Raw genomic sequence first — 19,743 nt, forward strand, 5'->3', positions numbered from 1 at the left:
TGTGGGGTTTTCCCACACCAGGCAAAGTTCTGCAACGCCAGCTAGGTGTCCCGCTATTTAACTCAATTCTGACACTGTCTACCTGGAGAGAGCATCACATCCCACTGGTTAAGGGCTCCGTCCCACAGGACTGCCTCTGCCCACTTCAGATGCCAGTCTCAAGCCCAAGTTGTCACCTATGCTTCTGATTAATCGGCTTATACATCAGAGGTTCCAATAACCCCCCCCCGGAAGCTCCACGAACCCCATACATTCTCCGTAAAGAATGGGAGGGTGGGCTTGGGAATGCCAAGCTTCCACTCATGGCTTGGTCTTTCTGGTGGCCAGCTGGCCCACATCCAGGAGCCTACCAAGAGTCACCTCATTAGAACAAAAGACACTCCTATCACCCAGGAAATTCCAGGGGATGTAGGACCCTGGGTCAGGAACCAGGGTCAGAGACCAAATACTAGAACAAAAGATGCTCCTAATGCTCTTATGACTTAGGAAATTATGGAGGATTTAGGAGCTCTGTGCTGGGAACCAGGGGCAGAGACCAATGTGTATATTCTCTGTTATTTCACAATACAACTGACTTCTCTGTGCCTCGGTGTCCTTGTTGGCAAAATTAGGCAGCTGGAGTAAAGACTCTCTGTGGTCATTTTAAGGTCTGGTAGTCTATGTTTTAATACACACACAAGTATTTCAGCATATATATATATATATATATATATATATATACACACACACACACACATAATATATATACATATACGATTCATGGATAAATATGGAACCTCCATTGTGGAGTCAAGCTCCATTAGCAAGAAATAAGATCTATGAGCAAGTTTATAAATGTTTATATCTAATGTTCCAAAGACTCCTATGAGATACTTCATGATACGTGCGTTATGCCATGCCATATGCTTTGGAAAGGTCTGCTGCTTTTATCTGCCCACCCACTTGAATTTTGAATCTTTAACCTAGGATTGCTAGCTAATCTCAAATTTGGATACCTGTTCTGTGTGCTTACAATGCTTCTGCTCTTTGCTCTTGCTAAATAAATAGAAATAAATAAATACATCTGCTTAAGAAGAAGACAGATTCTGCTTTCCATTCATGACAAGATTCCTGGGTGTCTGTAGCCTACCTGATAGATTTTCCAGCAGATGGCAGATATTTGGGGAACAGAATAAAGCATTCCTAGGCCCTAAACCAAAGCCCCAGAACATTTTTCCAAGCCAGCATCTAAATTTCAAAATCTTACATTTTCAGTTTGGCAAAGAGTTTTTATTACTGGAGACATTCGTACTGCTCTAACAGATGCTAGAACCCTGATTGAACTCAAAACGTGGACACCTCCAATAAACTTAGGTACACGTGGTACACTGCCTGGGGGTTGTTAGCTGATGACTAAGCCAGAACCCTCCAGGCTGCAGCCATGGATTTGGGACCGAAACTGGGGCAATGAAGGGGCTTAAGGAAAAGAGCAAGCTTGGACCAAAGAAAGAGTGGGGATGAGAGGGGCGAGAGGAACGATGCTGGCCAGCCATTTCCTGCAGCCCAGAGGTAGTGACAAGGGTAACATGGTGACACCTGTTCTTTCCAGCACTTTGATTCCAATTGACTTAATGATTCCCTGCTTCCCAGAGGTGGCTGCTACTCCCCCTACCACCCTCTGTACAGCGCCAGATATGTGCCGTGTGCTCTCTGTAGACAAAAGGCTGTGGTCATCCCTGTCCTACTGGAGAGTTATCGTTTCTGAAAGAACAAATTGTACACATTTTTGTGTCCACTTGGACCTTGGGGCAAGCAGCACATCCTCGCCAATGTGTGATTTAAGGCCATGATGAGAAAGTGTTACGCTAAGCAAAACAGCCATTGGGTTTGCGATGGAAATGCTCATAGATGGACACTTCCTAAGTGGTAGTGGATGTTAGTATCTGGTCATCAGCAGTGACGGACATGACACGTGTGCAGACGTTGTGCTCCTCTGCATCTGTGTGCTCAAAGCATTTTATGAAGATTACAATAAAAAGGCAATCTATGGAGATTACGAGTCAAAATATTTGGCACTAAAAGAAGACCTAATTACAATGAAAAAATTCAGCAAGCAGGTTTCTAAACAGTCATAGACTTGCCTGGAGCATATTAAAAATCACATCATACAAGCCCTAAGCAATTTCTTATAATCTAGTCTCTATGCTAATACAGCCAAATGGAAAACACAATCTTGGGAATATGAAGGCCAATGTTATCCTATTAACCTTATATGTTATCCTATTTACTTTCCTGTCTTTAATGAATAAATTAAAATATCCGTACAGATTTTATTCTGCTACCTTCTGCAGCCTTCACAGCCCAAACGCCATCATTTTGTGGGGCATTTCAATGAAAGGCAATGACAGATAAACTGTTTACATTAAAAGACTCTATCAAAGTTATTTTGCACCCGGTTTCATCCTAATCCACCCGCTTTTTTTATAGCCCTGACGGGCTGACCTCTCTTGCTGTGGGTGCTATTTTGATATCATTATGGAAGAGGCCTTCCCCAGCCTTTCTGCTGATAACAAAGTAAATGGAAATGTAGAGAAACCTTGGGGAGGCGACAACTTGTTCAGCGTGATGAGAGAAGAACTGTGGCCAAAAAATACGAAGCATTACAGCAGGGAAAAGTATCTGTTGTCACAACGAATGAATTCACTGCAGTGCATCAGGGGCCAGCTGAGAGCAGCAGTAAAATGTATTGCCCCCCTTTTCATTAGCAAACTTTAAACAGAAAAGTGGGCTTGAATTTCACTTAGCCACTAGGTTTGGAAAGTTCAGTATGCATCCCAGGTACAAGGAACACATCCCAAAGCTGCCAGAATGTTCAGATTTTCTGCTACCGTGTAATTCACTTCCTATGCAATGATCAGATAACAACCTAGCCAGTGAGCTTGTCCCACAATAAGAACAAAAACAAATAAACAAAAATGAATCAAGTATAAAAACCAAATCAAGAACCTGGATTAAAAGCAAGCTGTTTCATGTGTGAGGTAATTAGTGATCTTCAGACAAAAAGTAAAATTATGAAGTGGAGGAAAAGAGCTCGAAGACAATATTTTTCTGTAAATGTTCACAGGCTTGAGGTGCAGCTCTGCTACTAGCGTCTAGTTGAAAAGTCCACACGTACCCAGTAACATGCTTTGAATTAAGTACCACATTGCTAAGGGCAATCCCTTGGCAGAAAAAGAAAGAAGACTGGGTTAAATAAAATTGGGTACATCGGAGCTACTTACGATAATGTGTCCAGACACAACTCATTAGAATGTCTTTGTGCTCAAAGCAAATTGAAATTGTTCAGCTCTGTTTTTAAAGCACCATCACACAACTCCAAGCTTTATCTATAGAGTCCTTTAGCTGAGCCTGGTCACTAATTGAACATTTCCAGCCATAGTGCCCGTTTTCGGAATTTCTAACTGGGCTAAATGAAGTCACCTAAGGTTTCAGTTTCATTCACATTAATCATAAGATGGTATTAATATTAGAATTCCCTAAAGGTCATTTCTAACAATACCTATTTCTTTTATGGCCTTTATAATGCTAAAGTCTGACGCTGCTAAAGCCAGGCCGAGATGATTAGGGCATGGGAGGGCCGTGCCCAGATCTAACCCAGCTTCAAAACCCAGGCATCACAGACCATCCTGCTGCCAGAGCATAACAGACATTACATGCTTCAAGCTGCGTAAATCAAACATCAGGATAACATGCAAGGAAACATCAAGAAGATGTTTACCTGGCTCTATGAATATGTACTGGAGGGGGCTCTGGAGTTGGGCCACCACACATTCTAGAAGCCTTTGGAATAGGTCAAATTGTGGATAGGTTAAAACTTCAAAAATGGCAATTTTAATAAACCTGTCAATACAATTTCTTTGTTAAAAAAACATTTGTGACTGACTAGGCTACTCATATTGAAAGAGAAGCACCAGGTCTATATCTTTAGATCTTTCACTGAACTGCAAACACAGCATCAATAACTGCTTCTCAGTTGTAAATGAGAATTGATTCCAGGTTTAACCCCTCATTTTCAGGAGTTCTTTTAATCCCGAGAAACATAAGAAGAAAAATGGACCAAAAGGAAAACTGAAGGTTCAGTGGTATGAGGGGAGAGGGTGTGCAGAGAACCCCACACCGATGCACATGCAGGAAGCCTGTCCTACTGGATCGTGCTGTGCTCAAGCCAAACCCCAGGGGACTCATCACAGCATCACTGCCTGCTGTGCATGACTGGCTTGAAAATGGCAATTCAGTAACTGTTGTATGGAGAAGGCCAGGGTTGGGTTTCATATTTATGATGCCAAGAGTGGCAGCTGAGAAGGAAAATGCAGTCAGCTGGCTAATGGACATCATGGAGCCCCCCATATCCCAACCATGTTATTGTTTTAAATTTTTATTGAAATATAGTTCATTTACAAAAAAGAATGTGTGTGTGTGTGTGTGTGTGTGTGTATAACTGAATCACTTTGCTCTACATCCAACCCTGTTATTGATAGCTGACTTCAAAAACAAAACAGAACATACTGCAACTCGTATGTTCATGCAGACTAAGTTCAAAACACTGCATCCAATTCAAACACTGTTCTGGAACATTCCAATGTCCGATGTCAACTTTAAGTAATTATTTATTTTCCATTCAGGGGAAGTTCCTGAGAGAAAACCAAGGTGAGAGTAGAGTGTCACAGCAGACCCTTATAGCCTTTCTCCAGGGCCCAGTGAGAACTCAGAAAGAGAAATAAGAACTGTGATCTGAAGGTATGACTCAGCTCTCCACCCATGTCAGTCCTTTGAAGAAAAACTCTTTTTCAGAGACACATAATTTTCCTGGAGGACTTGGTGCAGTGTCATTGGCAACCTGGCCTTTCTTCCTGGGATGTCTAGGTTAAAACTTGTCAGAGCTCAGAGGGGAGGAACGTCATTCATACCCAATGGATGTCTTTTGGGTGCAGTTAGGACATTCAACCCAGTTCCTAGCAGATCCCTCTGGGCACCAAGGCCAAAATGAAGGGCAAGATCTATTTACCAATGGACCCCAAAGAGGGGGCTTCCAGTTAATGTTTAAAAGGGCCATAAGGAAGAACAACCTCCGATCTGCGTAGCGTTTGTGGTTTTCAAAGCATTTTCTTATACACGATCTTCGTCTCGTCCTCATAATACTCCAATGAGTTAGGCGACAGTGGTTTATTCTAGTGTACTGGTGAGAGATCTGAGACTTTTGAGATGTTAGGTGACTTGCCCGATGTCATGCAGCTATTACGTGACAGAGCTGGGATTGAAGTCCAGGCTTTTCTAGTCCAAAAACCATGCTCTTTTTAAACCATTTTAAAAATCTGAAGTATAGTTCATTTACAGTTTGTATTAGTTTCAGGTGTACAGCAAAGTGATTCAATTATACTTACATATATTGTTTTCTAGATTCTTTTCCATGATAGGTTATTACAAGATATTGAGTAGAGTTACAGTAGGTCCTTGTTGTTTATCTATTTTATACATAGTAGCGTGTATCTGTTAATCCCAAACTCCTAATTTATCCCTCCCCATCCCCTTTGGTAACCATAAGTTTGCAAAAGCCATATGCACTCAATGACTACACTTAGAGTTCCTCATGCCTAGGTGCACACAGCTAATACATGTTAGGACAAGACAGAATCTTTTCATTCAAGTTTGCCACATACTGGCTGTTTACCAGGTAGTTAATTTAGCAGCTCTCTTTAACATCCCATACCTTACAAGAAAAGGGAAAGTAATGGATCTAGTCTCTCAAATATGAGGCATTTTAGATTGTTCCTAGTAGTAGTAACGATGATGATGATGATCTTGATGATGGTGATGATGTAAAGTAGTGAGTACTTACTATGTGCTAACCATAGTGTCAAATGATTTGGCCTGTATTCATTCACTTAATCACTGAATCCTCACTATGACCCAATGAAGTAGGTGCTATTGCTACCTCTGTTACCCCCGTTTTACAGATACTTAGGTCTTCAGCCCAAGGTCAACCAACAAGTGACAGAGCCAGGATTCAAACCCATTCGACTACACACCTATGCTCTCTCGCTCACTCTCCTCCATGGCGCCAGTACTGCCACACTACTGATGTCCAAACCACATGGACACAGCTGCTTCCCAAATAGTCCCAACCGAGGGAGCAAAACGCAATGGGGAATGCGGAGAGAGCACGCAAACTTTTAACAAATATTTTCAGGGTAAAATCACCATGGCTTTTCCACTGAAACTATGTGCATATGTGATTGTGCATCTCTGACATTAAAGAGTCACCAGAAGGTAAAATATCTGGTTAAAAATATACTTTACATCCCCGACTCTCTATGGCCGACCGTTTGGCATCTTTAGTTTGTATATTACGCTTCTCCCCTTCAGGCTTCCTCCTGTATTTTCCCATTTGCAGGAATAATACTTAGCATTTAAACACATCCTAATTGTTCTATTTGTGTCTGTGCACAGGACCGGCTCAGTATGGCCAATACTGCCGTCGGGGGTGCTCGTGGTGGGGCAGGGAGAGGGGAGGGTGTTCTGATTGCAAGAGACTTGGGACTGAAATGTCAAATTAGAAACTGACACATCTCGACCCCGTGTTTCATTTTCATAGTTGCATTTGCAATGCATTCTCTTGGGATTCTTTATGTTGTAAACCATAGCATTAGGTCTTAAGAGCTTTGGGGGAAAGATTGGTGTGTACTCACCAAATCTGGGCAATTTGGGTTCAACGATTATGCATGAGATGATCTGAGGATGTCTCCAGAAAGCTAATGGCTTTTTTATTGAACCACATGTGCCTGAATGTAGCTACCAGGTTCTGAGAACATTTCTAAGTATAATGACGGCTCAAACCAATGGTGTGATCTGGTCCCTTGGACACATCATTTATTGTACCAATGCATTTGTTCGGACGCTTTTCCCTCCAATCATCCTGCCACAAATAGATGTGGCTGGAGATATGATGGTCCCAATTACAAGATGAGAGAATAGTACCATATGACCTATGTGGCACCATGTTATCTCACCTGAAAAGAAAAGGATTTTGGTGGTTCCTCAGTAAGTTAAACATAAATTACCATAGGACTCAACCATTCCACTTCTAGGGGGAAGAATCAAAAGAACTGGAAAAAATTAAAAGATTCAATGCAAAAGAACTGAAAACAGGTGTTCAACAAAAATATATACTGTATACACAAAGGCTCATAGGAACTCTATTTGCAAAGCCAAAAGGTGGACCCAAATGTCCATCAACTGATGAATGGATGAACAAAAGGCAGTATATATCCATGTGACAGAATAGTATTTAGCCATAAAAAAGGAATGCAGTACTGATCCAGGCTACAAGATGGATGCACCTAAAAAACATGATGCTAAGTGAAAGAAGCCAGACACAAAAGGTCACAATATTGTATGATTTCATTCAAACGAAAAAGGCAAATCCATAGAGACAGAAAGTAGATTAGTGGTTGTCAAGGGCTGGGGAGTAACTGCTTAATGTACGATTTCCTTTTGGGGTGATGAAAATATTCTGGAACTGGTGTTGGATCCGCAACCTTGTGAATGGACTAAATGCCACTGAATTGTAGACTTTAAAATGGTGAATTTTATGTTATGTGGATTTTACCACCACAACAACAAAAAAAGGAAAATGATGTCAATCCACACGTATTTGAAAAAGAATACTGGGCCTCAGAAAGCCAGAACTCACCAAAACTTGCTGTCACTGTGGCTTGTGCTACTGCAAAAGCATTCTCTCCTGGCCTTTAGCCTTTGGGCTTTGTAACTAGTCCTCGAACTCGAGGGCTCATTTGCGAATGTTTATAACCTTGCTCCCTGGACCCAGCTAGGGGGGAGTAAGCTGTCATTTTGCCTTACCTCAGATATCCCAGTTCAACCTCCCCTTCAAATGAGAAGCTCTGTGGGGAAGGCATGGCAGGCTAAGGGCAGCGGGCCACAGAGAGCTTCCCACTCACCGACCGGGATTACCTGAGGGCCTCGGCATTGACACGGTCACCGCATACATCCTAAAACCCCAGATGATTCAGGCCAGTGACCTGATGCCACTTTTTCAGGTAAATACAGAAATTAACAACTCGAGAAGCCAAAAAAGGAGACTGCACTTGTGTAATCACATAGAGAAGACGTCAACATGCAAACTCTACCTTCACTTACTGTTGATGACTTGCTTGAAGCATTTTCATTAAAATGTCATCTTGCATCTGTCAAAATCAATGACCTAGGACTGGGGGGGAGGGGTTATTTACCATTATAATGTCCTTTTTTTTTTTTTTTTTTTTGCGGTACGCGGGCCTCTCACTGTTGTGGCCTCTCCCGTTGCAGAGCACAGTCTCCGGACGCGCAGGCTCAGCGGCCATGGCTGACGGGCCCAGCCGCTCCGTGGTATGTGGGATCCTCCCGGACAGGGGCACGAATCCGTGTCCCCTGCATCGGCAGGTGGACTCTCAACCACTGCGCCACAAGGGAAGCCCCATTATAATGTTTTTGTCACTGGCATATTAAATGCAGAAAACAGGAATGGCAGACACGTGAATTTAAGTGTGCATTTTACATTTGCTCTGGAGTCCATGACCCAGGTAGGAAAGGGATTGCTTGCATTCAGTAAACGTACCACAAGCACCCTGGGAGGTGACTGTGTTTGTTCTTGATAAAGTACCAAAGTTGCAAAGATGCAATTTTTACATATTATCCAAAACGCAAGCAGAATAAAGCAGAGAAAGTAAGGGAGAGGGAAGTTTTGGCTACATAACATTGAAGAAGTACTCAATTTTAAAGTTACGCGGAATGGTAGGAGTTCTCGTGCGGTCAACAACTGTAGATGAAAATGGAGTAGATAAGCCTTGAAGAGTTTTCCCTAAGATTTTTTCTTTGCAGGCTCCTCAGAAAATATTTAGTGAATAAGGAATTCTGTATTTGTTAACTATCTTGAAACACTAGTGCATGAGCATTCCTTGAAACACCCTGGTTTCAGTTTTATAACTTAGATTTCATGGTAGAAAGAACATGGTCCGGTATTGGCTTTAAAAAAAAGATGATGTGGCACATATATACAATGGAATAATACTCAGCCATAAAAAGAAACGAAATTGAGCTATTTGTAATGAGGTGGATGGACCTAGAGTCTGTCATACAGAGTGAAGTAAGTCAGAAAGAGAAAGACAAATACCGTATGCTAACACATATATATGGAATTTAAGAAAAAAATGTCATGAAGAACCTAGGGGTAAGACAGGAATAAAGACACAGACCTACTAGAGAATGGACTTGAGAATACAGGGAGGGGGAAGGGTAAGCTGTGACAAAGTGAGAGAGTGGCATGGACATATACACACTACCAAACGTAAAATAGATAGCTAGTGGGAAGCAGCCACATGGCACAGGGAGATCAGCTCGGTGCTTTGTGACAGCCTGGAGGGGTGGGATAGGGAGGGTGGGAGGGAGGGAGATGCAAGAGGGAGGAGATATGGGGATGTATGTATATGTATGTCTGATTCACTTTGTTATAGAGCAGAAACTAACACACCATTGTAAAGCAATTATACTCCAATAAAGATGTAAAAAAAATAAAAATAAAAAAATTTAAAAAGGCGATCCTTCTGTGTTCCTTATTTGAGGCTCTCAGCACACCCAGGAGGACCCCACATGTGAGACAGTTTTCTGTCCCAAAGAAGACACATCAGCATCACTGATATCACACCCTACACTGCCATTCTCATGATTCATACATGATACCTGGCTTTTTCAAATCAAGATGTGCAGGCTCATTGGAAATGCTAAAAACACACATTCCTGCCACCTAATTTGGTGGTAAGTACTGTAAATACTTGTGATGCAGAATGGAAGGAAACAGGGCAGCAGCAAGTTTTTGCCAAATGCCTTTTGCCTGAAGGTTCACGTGAGCCACAAGCTGCTGGGCACTGATTGTCAGCTGTGTCCTGAAGTGTCACCCCTGGGAAAGGTGAACGGAGCAGTCATGTTTATACCCTAAGGAATGAATGAATGAGTGGGGGGGCTAGGCCTCATGGTGGAGTCACTACAGGAAAGTTACACCGCACTCAAGACCATACTTAGTCCAGGAGAGGGAAAGACGTGAAAGTGTGAGCTAATTCGACCTGTTCCAGAGCACTATGCCTGCCCTTGCTCCTTTCCCTCTCTCCAAAGTTCACAGATGAAGCGGGTAGGCTTCTGGATGGCAAAACCATTCCAGTTCCTTTAGCTCCGTCCCCGTGGGTCCCAAACCGAGCCCTAAACTGTTCCTACCTGGTAGAGCTCAGTGGCAGTGCACTGAGTGGTCAAGGTCTTCACGGGCTCAAGGTCGTCTTCATCACTGCTCAGCTTCAGGTCGTCTTCAAGTGTCCTACAAAAAAAGCCGAGTGGCATTGACGTTAAAAAGCGTCTTTTCTAAATCATCCTCAGATACATCTTGGGACGAGGATAAAGTATTGGAGCTCCAATCTGACAGCTGCAATTCTGTCAAAGGTGCAGAGGGAACCAAGATTCTTTCAGCTAATTAGATATTTGAGCTCTTATATTTCTGTCAGACTCGGCACACATCCTGCCTCTCTACCTTCCCCTAAATCAAGGGGGGAAAAAGCACTATTTCAGCATCTCCAGAGATGACTGGAGTCTATATATTTTTACTACTGAAAGTGTAATAAATGTACAGATCAATCACTGTGGAGGTGGAACGTGCCGCTGGATCTCTACAGGAAAAGATGCTCCAAGTCTCCCATGAAAGAATAGGGTCACGACGGCAGCCCCTAGCTCTAGAGGCTGACGTCAAGGCCTGCGGGGGCTCTCCGGATGGCAGAAGCAAAAGCCCCAGTGAATCTCCACTGCCTTTCCATGCCTTCTAAACAGTGGCAGCTCGGTGGCCACAAAATAGCTGGGCGAGAAATGGCTAGTCATTAACCTTTTGATATATGACCCATCTCTTCCCGTAAAATTTGATCCCAGAGACATAAGCCCATGATGTGGATAAGAAATCTTTCTCTCCTAAGGCAAGGTACCTGAAAAATACGAGTGGTCTGAATTTGGGTGATGAACTAGCACTTTCAAAATTGTTTACCGAGCACACAGAGCTTTCTGTTTCTATAGGGATATTAATTCCAGTGCCACCCGCTCTCCAGCTCCAAATCTGAGCTACAGCAGGAAGAGTGACTTATTTCCTTAAAATTCCAGTTACACTCCTTTCAAAGACCAACTGGTGTCAATATTTTTTATTTCTTAAACGCAGGTTTAGACCTCATCCCCAGCCTCTCTGGACTGATTACTAGTTTCTGAGCATGCTTTGCTCTTTCTTGCTTCCAGACTCTGTGTCAGGCTCAGCTCCAAGGCTAGAAGTCCTTTCTTCAAATCTGGAAGTCCTATTTTTTCCTCCATGGCTCAGTCAGATCCCACCTCCGCCACAAAAGCTTTTGAGGAAGAATCCCTCTTCCCTCTCCCCACCCCAGCTCCGGCTGATGCCAGCTCCGGCTGGCCCCCGAGCACCGCCCCCAGCCCCCAGTTCCCACGTGCACAGGCGCGGTAACTTATCTACCTCTGCCTTCCACATAGCGTCTTCCCAGAAACGATACAGTCCACCAGCCTAATTTTGCAGACAAGCAAAGAAAGGTTCCGAGAGGCCAAGTGCTTTGCTCAAGGTCACACAGCTAGAGCACGTCCTAAAACTCCCACCTCCTGATTCCCACCTATGTGTTATTTCCAGAAGGGAAGCTGGAAAGTGAAAGGCAGCTTCTAATTTGATAAATAGGGGAGCGTGTTATGTCAGAGGTTATGTCCAAATGTTAGAAAGAGCTTCAGGTCAGAGTGGGTTCCAGAAACCCTCCAAAGAAAGCCCAGCTCCTCCACTTTCATGCTCAGCCACATAAGACCAGGATGTGTTCACTAAGGTCTGAAACCCGAAGACGGATATAAAGGATGATTGGTGGGAAGGACAGTTGTTAGAGTTGGTTTCAGATAAACGAAATTTGCAGGATTTATGACTGTCCTTCAAGAGACTAATGGATGTTTAGAAGATCTTAGAGGAGACAAAATGTATCTTGGCATTGCTTTTGCAGCTGCAGGCTTATAACTCTGAACAAATAATTCTTTACAGCACATTGTGCTACATGAAGACAGTATCATTCTCACAAGCTTAGAACTCAAACATTTAAAAACAACCTATGCTGGACTTCATTTTCTGTGTGTGTACGTGTATGTGTGTGTGTGAACACAGTGTTAATTTACACCTAAGTGTTCAGCAAAATAAATGATAAATGATTCTTACCCTTTAGAGGATCCATTTCTGTGTCAGGGAAGGTGCTAAGTATTTGACCAGCAGCATGTAATTCGTGATTTGGACCTTATGAAGGAAGTTCCCATAGTAATAATAATGATTAGTCCCATTTTCCAGATGGAAACACTGAGGCCTAGGGAGGTTAGGGAACTTGTTCATGGTCACACAGCTTGGAAATCATGGTGGCAAACATGGAACCCAGACCATCTCCAGCCAGAACTTGAGAGTATATAATGTATTCCTAGAGGATGTAACTTACAAAGGACAGAATATGAAATAAAATCAACAGCAACAACAAAACCCCCACAAAACAAAACATATTGACATGGGATCAAGATGTTTGGGTTCAATTGTGGGCTAATCATAAACTCTGATATCTTGGGTAAGTCATTTGCTGTCTCTGCGCCTCATCTGTGTCCCCCATCCGTTAAATGGGATAATAATTAAACTTTTTCATATGGTGGTGGTGGTGAGCATAACATGAATTAATGCATGTGAAATGCTTTATAAAAACGCAAAATAATGCAGGGTATCTTTTATTAGTTTAGAAACATCACCACAGTCAGAAATAATGTACAGCATTAATACTGTTAGCAAGTAATCACAAGCCAACTCTTAGTGACATTTTGTTCCTCTCATTATAGTTTGCCAAGCAACCTGAAGGTAAGCTGTGGTGACTCGGGAAATGTGTCAGTGTCTCAAAGCTGGATCCACAAATGGGCTCAGGGTCTTCAGCCTACCCTCCTTCAGTTAGAACCAGAGCGCGGAGACAGGAACTCAGCACTTATTTGACTCTCCGATCAACTCTGTATGATCTTAATATGGAAATGAAAGACCCTCCAATGTACAGTTCTGGAAATAGGCAGCCAATCTGTACAGTGATTGCATTAAACATCTCCCATGCAAGAAGCTTGGTATGGATCTGGTTGTTAATAAAGGACAATCTGATGCATAGATTCAAGTCCCGGCAAACACAAGTCAAGGAAGTCACTGGGAAGGCAAACTAATGCATTCTCTCTGGAGGTGTTAAGCATTCATTTCATTCCACCCCTTCCCTGACCTGTTAAGCTTTATTATTGAATCTACATGGACTTGTTTGCGTTTCCATTCATAGCTAATGCTGAACATTACTCTAGGGAAAGTGGAGGATTATGAAAGATTTGGGATTTAATTATTATAGCAGCACCATTCATGCCCATTGAAGTTGAGGTGGTCTCAGCAGAAAAATGGTAATCTCTTTTCATGAGGTTATAATTCCATAGATTCAGCACACACTGGACAGCCCCAAATGTGAACAGACCACGCTGACGTGAATGTCTGCCTACGCGTGTGGTCGTCAACAACAACAATGACTGCTGTTCTTCCACTTTTCAATTAGATGAAAACAGAACAAAGCAGCCCTCCTTAGTGACTTCAGATGTCTGTTCCGGATCTAGTGGTTCACGAGGTCTGCCTTTGTGTGAAAACTCTGTTTTTATTTTTACTATGACTTATCATTTCTTGAGTATTAAGAAGTAAAATAGTCCATAAAAACTGTGTCAACCAAACAAAGTCCTGGTCCTAGAAAAGCTCAAATACCGAAAGTTGGGGCAGATGAGATGGAATGAACAAAAAGAAGACTGGGGAGGGCTTGGAGGAGAAGGGAGAGCCATGTTCAGGGGCTTCTCTGCTCCTAAGGCTCTGGGCCTCGAGCTGATCCTGGTGGCCTCAGAGGGCTCTTGGCACTGGGACATCCTAGGACACTACAGTGTGACAGGCCCCATATTACTTATAACTGTAACATCTGCTCTCCAGAAACCTTGCTACTTCACAGAGTGGAAAGCTCGGGTGATTTTGAAGAGGAAAAAATAGAGAGCTAGAAACATTATTCCAGAAGGTTCTATGGAAATGAAGACTTTAGTTGTGGCAGCATGAACCTCAGAGCAAGGGCTTGAGAGCCAGACAGACCTGAGTTCAAATACGGGATTTTCTAATGAGTTTGCTCTCTTGAACTAGTTAATAAAACTCTTTGAATCTCAATTTTCTCACATGTTAAAATCAGTAACAATAATACCTACTTTGGAGAATTTTTGGAAGGATTAGAAAAAGAAAGTTTATACAAATTGCCTAGGAGTCAATACAGGTAGCTATTGCTTTCATCTTGGTTATTATTGCTATTGTTGTTATTATTACCTGAGCAATGGTGCTGTAGAGTTTGGAACAATTTTTTTAAAAAGCTCTGGTGGTGACCCAAAGACTGGCAGAGGCACCAGCTAGCAGGCATCATTGGAAGCCCCTGACCAGATGAGGAGAGGTTCAGAGATCCTTAAGGAGTTTGGAAAGTTTCTGGGCTTGGATTTATTCTCTAGAATGTTCTAAACACATGATGGCTGTTTGGGGTTTCCTGAGACCCTCCCAGAGTGCCTAAGATCCCCTGTATATCTGAAGGCCAGTTGCAAGAGGAAACACCCAGTTTCAAGCGAGTTTAAAAAAAAAAAAGAGTGGCTCTGACGTCCTGCTCCTTATAGCTGTGGAGCGACCTGCAGATTCAGAGAAAGGGGCCAAGGAGGGCCCCCACTGGATGCTGTGCTCACCTTGGGCACTGTCTTTGGGCCTGCCACCCTCAGGAGGCTGTTCCAAGACACACGTGACTTTAACCTTTGTATGTAAGACTGGGCTTCGTAGGCTGTTAGTTGATATGGAATCCTTGCTCAGAAGCAACCTTCCAAACCCTGAGTGGTTCTCCGGGCTTGCAAGCCTACACAGTGCCTCTCTGTGAATTTCAAAATGGTGCCCTCTGGGCAGACAGCCCATCAAGTGCATTACTTATTATGGGCTGGATTCCAGCTTCCAGGTGTCAGTGGAAGTAGCTGCCATGTTGGCGGCTGATGCGCAGATGGACTACGGCTCTTACCGTTGGAAGTGCCTAGAGTGCTACTTGTCTCACCCGTCACCAGGTGCAGATACCTACTACACCCCCAAAGTACGGCCACAGCCTTTGTCTGATGCTTTTAGGCATTTGTTTCTACTGTTCAGTAGCTTTAATCGTTTTGAGTTCTGCCAGTTAGGAGTTGCCCTGTGCTGTCTTGTAGCTTCCATCTCGTGGCCTGAGCCCTGTTCTCAACAAGCCACACTGGGAGACTGGACGTGGAATGGGGATGGGAGGTAGAGCCAGTGCTGCTATTTCCATCGTGCAGGGGAGGGAAGGAGGCTGTTCCAGTCAGGTTCTAGGCTCTCAAAACTTGAGAACCATAGCTTTTGTCCCAACTATTTTGGGGCTTTCAGAGGACAAGCTTAAATTACCATTGTCCTCATAAGTATTCAGAGCTGATAGCAATCAAGTGTTTTGTTGTTGCTTTTGGCTCCAAATGAATAACACAGCTGAGGTGGGCTGGACATCCCAGAGAGTCTGGGGAATGCCTGAAGACCTGAGCCTTCTTGTCAGGCAGCCTCTTACCGTGGGCCCTTTTCTAGAATAGTATCTTAGTCCTATTGACTCCTTAAAGGACACTTCCTCTTCATAAAGTAGGCTGGGAGGAATGAAACAGGACCTGATTAGAATTACTCACGGAATTCTATATTTCCCTACCTAGTGCTTTGTAGTCTCTGCAGCACTGAATCATTTGTGGGTAGTAAGGCAGGTGATGAGGAAGAGGCTGTGATATTTTTCAAAGTATTCATTCTGTTTCCCTGAGGTAAAGGTGTTCAGGCTCTTTTCTTGGGAGAAGCTGCATTTAATTTTCTCAAGGCTTTAACTTAAAAGTCAGATTCCATGACCACCCCACTGGGGATCCTGGAAATTCCGAGTCTGAGGGCTGAGGCAGTGACAAATAGTTTGAAGATTCAGACTATATTCTATGGAGATAAATCTCCAAGATCTATCAGGTGGGACCTCTAGCCTGGTGTCACCCAGTGGGCCCACAGCCTGGGTCCAAACTAGATCATGCACCCTGCCATGGGCATACAGACCAGAGAAGGAGTATCTTCTGTAGCTGATGGCGTTCTCAGGGTTTCAGAAAGTGGGCATCTCATATGCTTACTGTGGTTCCTGAACAAGAGAACTGAGAGTTCCCTTAGGGACCATCTAGTCCAGGTTTTGGCAAACTGAGGCCTTCAGTCCAAACTAGCCTTCCCTCTGTTCTTGTACTGCCTGTGAGTTAAGATTGGTTTTCACATTTTTAAATGGTTGAGAAAAAATCAAAAGAAGAAGAATATTTCATGAGATATGAAAATTATATGGCATTCAAATTTCCTTATCCGTTAACAAAGTCAAATTGGAACATACCACACCCATTCATGTACATATTGCCTGTGCTCTTGTGCTGCGATGGCCGAGTTCTGTAGCCATAACAGAGAACATAGGGCCCCAAAAGCCTGAAATATTTGCTATCTGAGCCTTTACGTAAAAACGTTTGCCGACCCCTGCTGTAAACCAATGGTTTTCAAACTTTCCTACACACACGAATCCTCCCCTGCCAGGTGAAATCTTATAAGAAACCCATGCTTAAAGATTAAAGCCATGGTGCTTTGCTCACAGCCAGGTTGGGCGACCTCTGGGGTACCCCAGGGATTAGATGAACGTAGTGCGAAAACAATCATCTGGTCAAGTCTTATTTGTTGGAGGTAATTATGGCTCCATGGATATTGCCCAGGATTTAGTTAGAGAACGTGAGTTACTTAACCTCTCTGAACCTCAGTTTATTCCTCTGTGCAATAGGAATAAAGAGAATATCTATCTCAGAGATTCAGGGAATGCCGAATAGTCTGTTTGGCTCGAGTCCTGAGTACAGACAAGGCAACAGTAGGAAATAAAAGAGTAAATATCCTGTTTCTAGCTGCACATGTGGTAAATATGGATTTATATCTATATCGCATACATAAGCCAAAGTTAATAGTGTGAGCCTTGATGTATATGACTATTGACTTGTATCAGACTGTCACCTCTTCATCCTTGGACTTCCTTAGAATTGATCACATAAATTCAGCACAATACCAATTTTCTGCTCCATGGGCATTATCTTGAATTTGATTTTCATTTTCTTGGTATATTTCTCTGGGTTATGTAATTTTCTCTGAATGTGGGAACTCAAGTTATCATGCAAATGACAAACTGCCTAATAGAATTCAGTTGGCTTTCAAGAATGTTACACACACCAAAACACTATTGTATCATTTTTTAGGGGTGTGTGTAAAAACATCTAAGAGTGGATTTCCCTGGAGAAGATCATAAACCAGTGAACCAACCTAGACCTGAAAACAGCTGCTGGGATAATTCCAAAGGGGAAAAGACAATCTTTTGTTTTAAAAACTATCCCAAGGATGCATCTTGATAGTAGATGGTGCAACTCTTCAGTAGGACTGTATGCATCATCTTGAATGAATTTCCTTTTAGTCATATTAGGTGATATGGAAAGTCATCCATGCGGAGTAATAAGGATTCATTCAAGACCATTTCCTGGGCCTGGTATTTGTGGGTGAGACAATGTTGCAGTTTTTGGAGTTGGGCTGTGCTGAATTTAAGCCCCAGCTCTAAAACATACTGAGTATGGAGTGGGGCAAGTTACCTACCATAGCTTCAGTTTCCTAATCTGTACCATGGAAACAATAATAGTACCTATTTCAGAAGGCTGGTATGAGGATTAGATGAGATTATGTAGGTAAGGTGGTTGGTAAACACTCAGTTACTTGCCATGACTGTGCTTGGCCCTGGGGTGGCAATTATGTGGATGACATGGTCCTTTCCCCTAATAAACTCGAACTTTAAGAAGGACAAAGACTTGATAAACAAACAATAACAATGTAATGTTGTACGTTCAATGTCAGAGGCATGTAAGAAGGGACTCAAAGAAGGAATGTCGAAGTCTACCCAGAGAGTCTGGCGAAGGCTACCCAGAAGCAGTGGCCTTCGAGCAATGCCTCCAAGGCAGAATGAGCTGCCAGGGAAGGAAGAAGGAAAGAGCAGCCTAAGGAGAACAAGCAGAGGTACCAAGAGACCTGAGGTTTGGGGAAGAGTGGGGTGCTTGGTCTGGCTGGAATATACCACATGTTGGCACTAGTGAACAGGGCTGAGTCTAAGGAGGTAGCTGGGGTGAGACCGGACCTTGCCTTGCTCTAAAGAATTACGGGGAGGGGAAAGAACCACAGTTTTTAAGCAGAGGAGGGACATGGAGAGCCAGAGGTAGAGATCTCTGAGAGCAAAGAACCTAGATCGACTGGAAGAAGGAGGTAGCCCGGACACCTGTTGGACCACCATTGTCATTGTCCAGGGAACAGAGGGCGGTGGCCTGGGCCAGGGCACTGACAGTCAGGTTGGGGGAGAGAAGGGTCCAGATTCTACAGACATGTTGGCATTAGAATCAATGGAATTGGGACACTGACGATCCTCTCGTCCAATGTCTTCCCAGCCACTCTGAGGGCACTGAACGTATGTCATGAACTCTGCCCATCTCCAAAGCACACACACACTCCCTCACACTGGGCTGTCCCTCTCTCTTGATGAGTGTCCCCTCCTTGTCCCACGGCTTGGCTACCTACACTAGGACCTTGGCTACCAGGGCAGAAGGAGTGTCTCTCATACTCAACCTTTCTTTCTGGAGACACATCTCGCAAGTGCCATTCCCAACTGATGAAGCAAGGCAGATTCGTTCCATGAAGGCTTCTTAGAGCAACCATAGCTGATTAGAGAGTATAAACCCCTGTGGTTCCTTCCAAAGTACCTCCCAATCACACAGGGTACTTCATTACTTGTCTCTCTACATCAGCTCCTAATTGTTAAAGGATTAAGTAAAGAACTCCTTTATCAAGCTGGTCCATTAATCTCCATCTAAGGAAACTCTTCAAAACAACTGAAATATTAAGTTGCTATTAAGCACCCTACAACCCGTGCCTGCTGACAGCCCCTGTGTCTTTCATTAAACTCGATGGGATCTGGGACCAATTCTTAGTTATATCTGAGGAACTGCAAATCCTCAGCCGCTGATAACACAACACTTTAGCTTGGAGTGCATTAAACTGTTTCTCAAACCCCTTTCTAGAGAAAGGTTGTCGAGAAGGGATGTTTACCTGAATTGACACAGCAGATGGGATTTCCTGGAGGCTGATGCATAAAGAATTCACATTTTCTTTCACATTGTTTAAGCACAATAGTCAAACCTGACAATTTAGGCCCATCTAAAATCTTGACAGCAATGTTGACCAGTTGTTTATGAAAATCCCAACTGGTTTATATGCTCAGCTCTTTCTGTTTCATCTAAAGGACACCCCTCTCCCAACACTCACACACACACACACACACACACACACACACACACACACTTTTGTTTAGAGTAAAAGGAGGCAGACTCTCTTATAACCCATACTGACAGTGTTTCAACCCTATAAAATCCTACAGCTGGACTTTCTTGGGGCATGTGGAGCCCAGGGCCCCCGTGAGCATCCCATCAGGTGAG

At 43.3% G+C, this 19,743-nt stretch overlaps 1 protein-coding gene across 1 annotated transcript in view; it reads right to left on the reverse strand.

Annotated features, from left to right (window-relative positions):
* AFF2 (ALF transcription elongation factor 2) overlaps positions 1-19,743 on the reverse strand; it is a 504,061-nt gene that overhangs the window by 104,934 nt on the left and 379,384 nt on the right. The window contains exon 8 of the mRNA XM_060086669.1: positions 10,300-10,396. Coding sequence (XP_059942652.1) covers positions 10,300-10,396 — 97 coding nt within the window. The remainder of the gene's footprint in view (positions 1-10,299; positions 10,397-19,743) is intronic.

The sequence above is a fragment of the Mesoplodon densirostris genome, chromosome X, assembly GCF_025265405.1.
Source record: "Mesoplodon densirostris isolate mMesDen1 chromosome X, mMesDen1 primary haplotype, whole genome shotgun sequence".
Classification (NCBI taxonomy): Eukaryota; Metazoa; Chordata; class Mammalia; order Artiodactyla; family Ziphiidae; genus Mesoplodon; species Mesoplodon densirostris.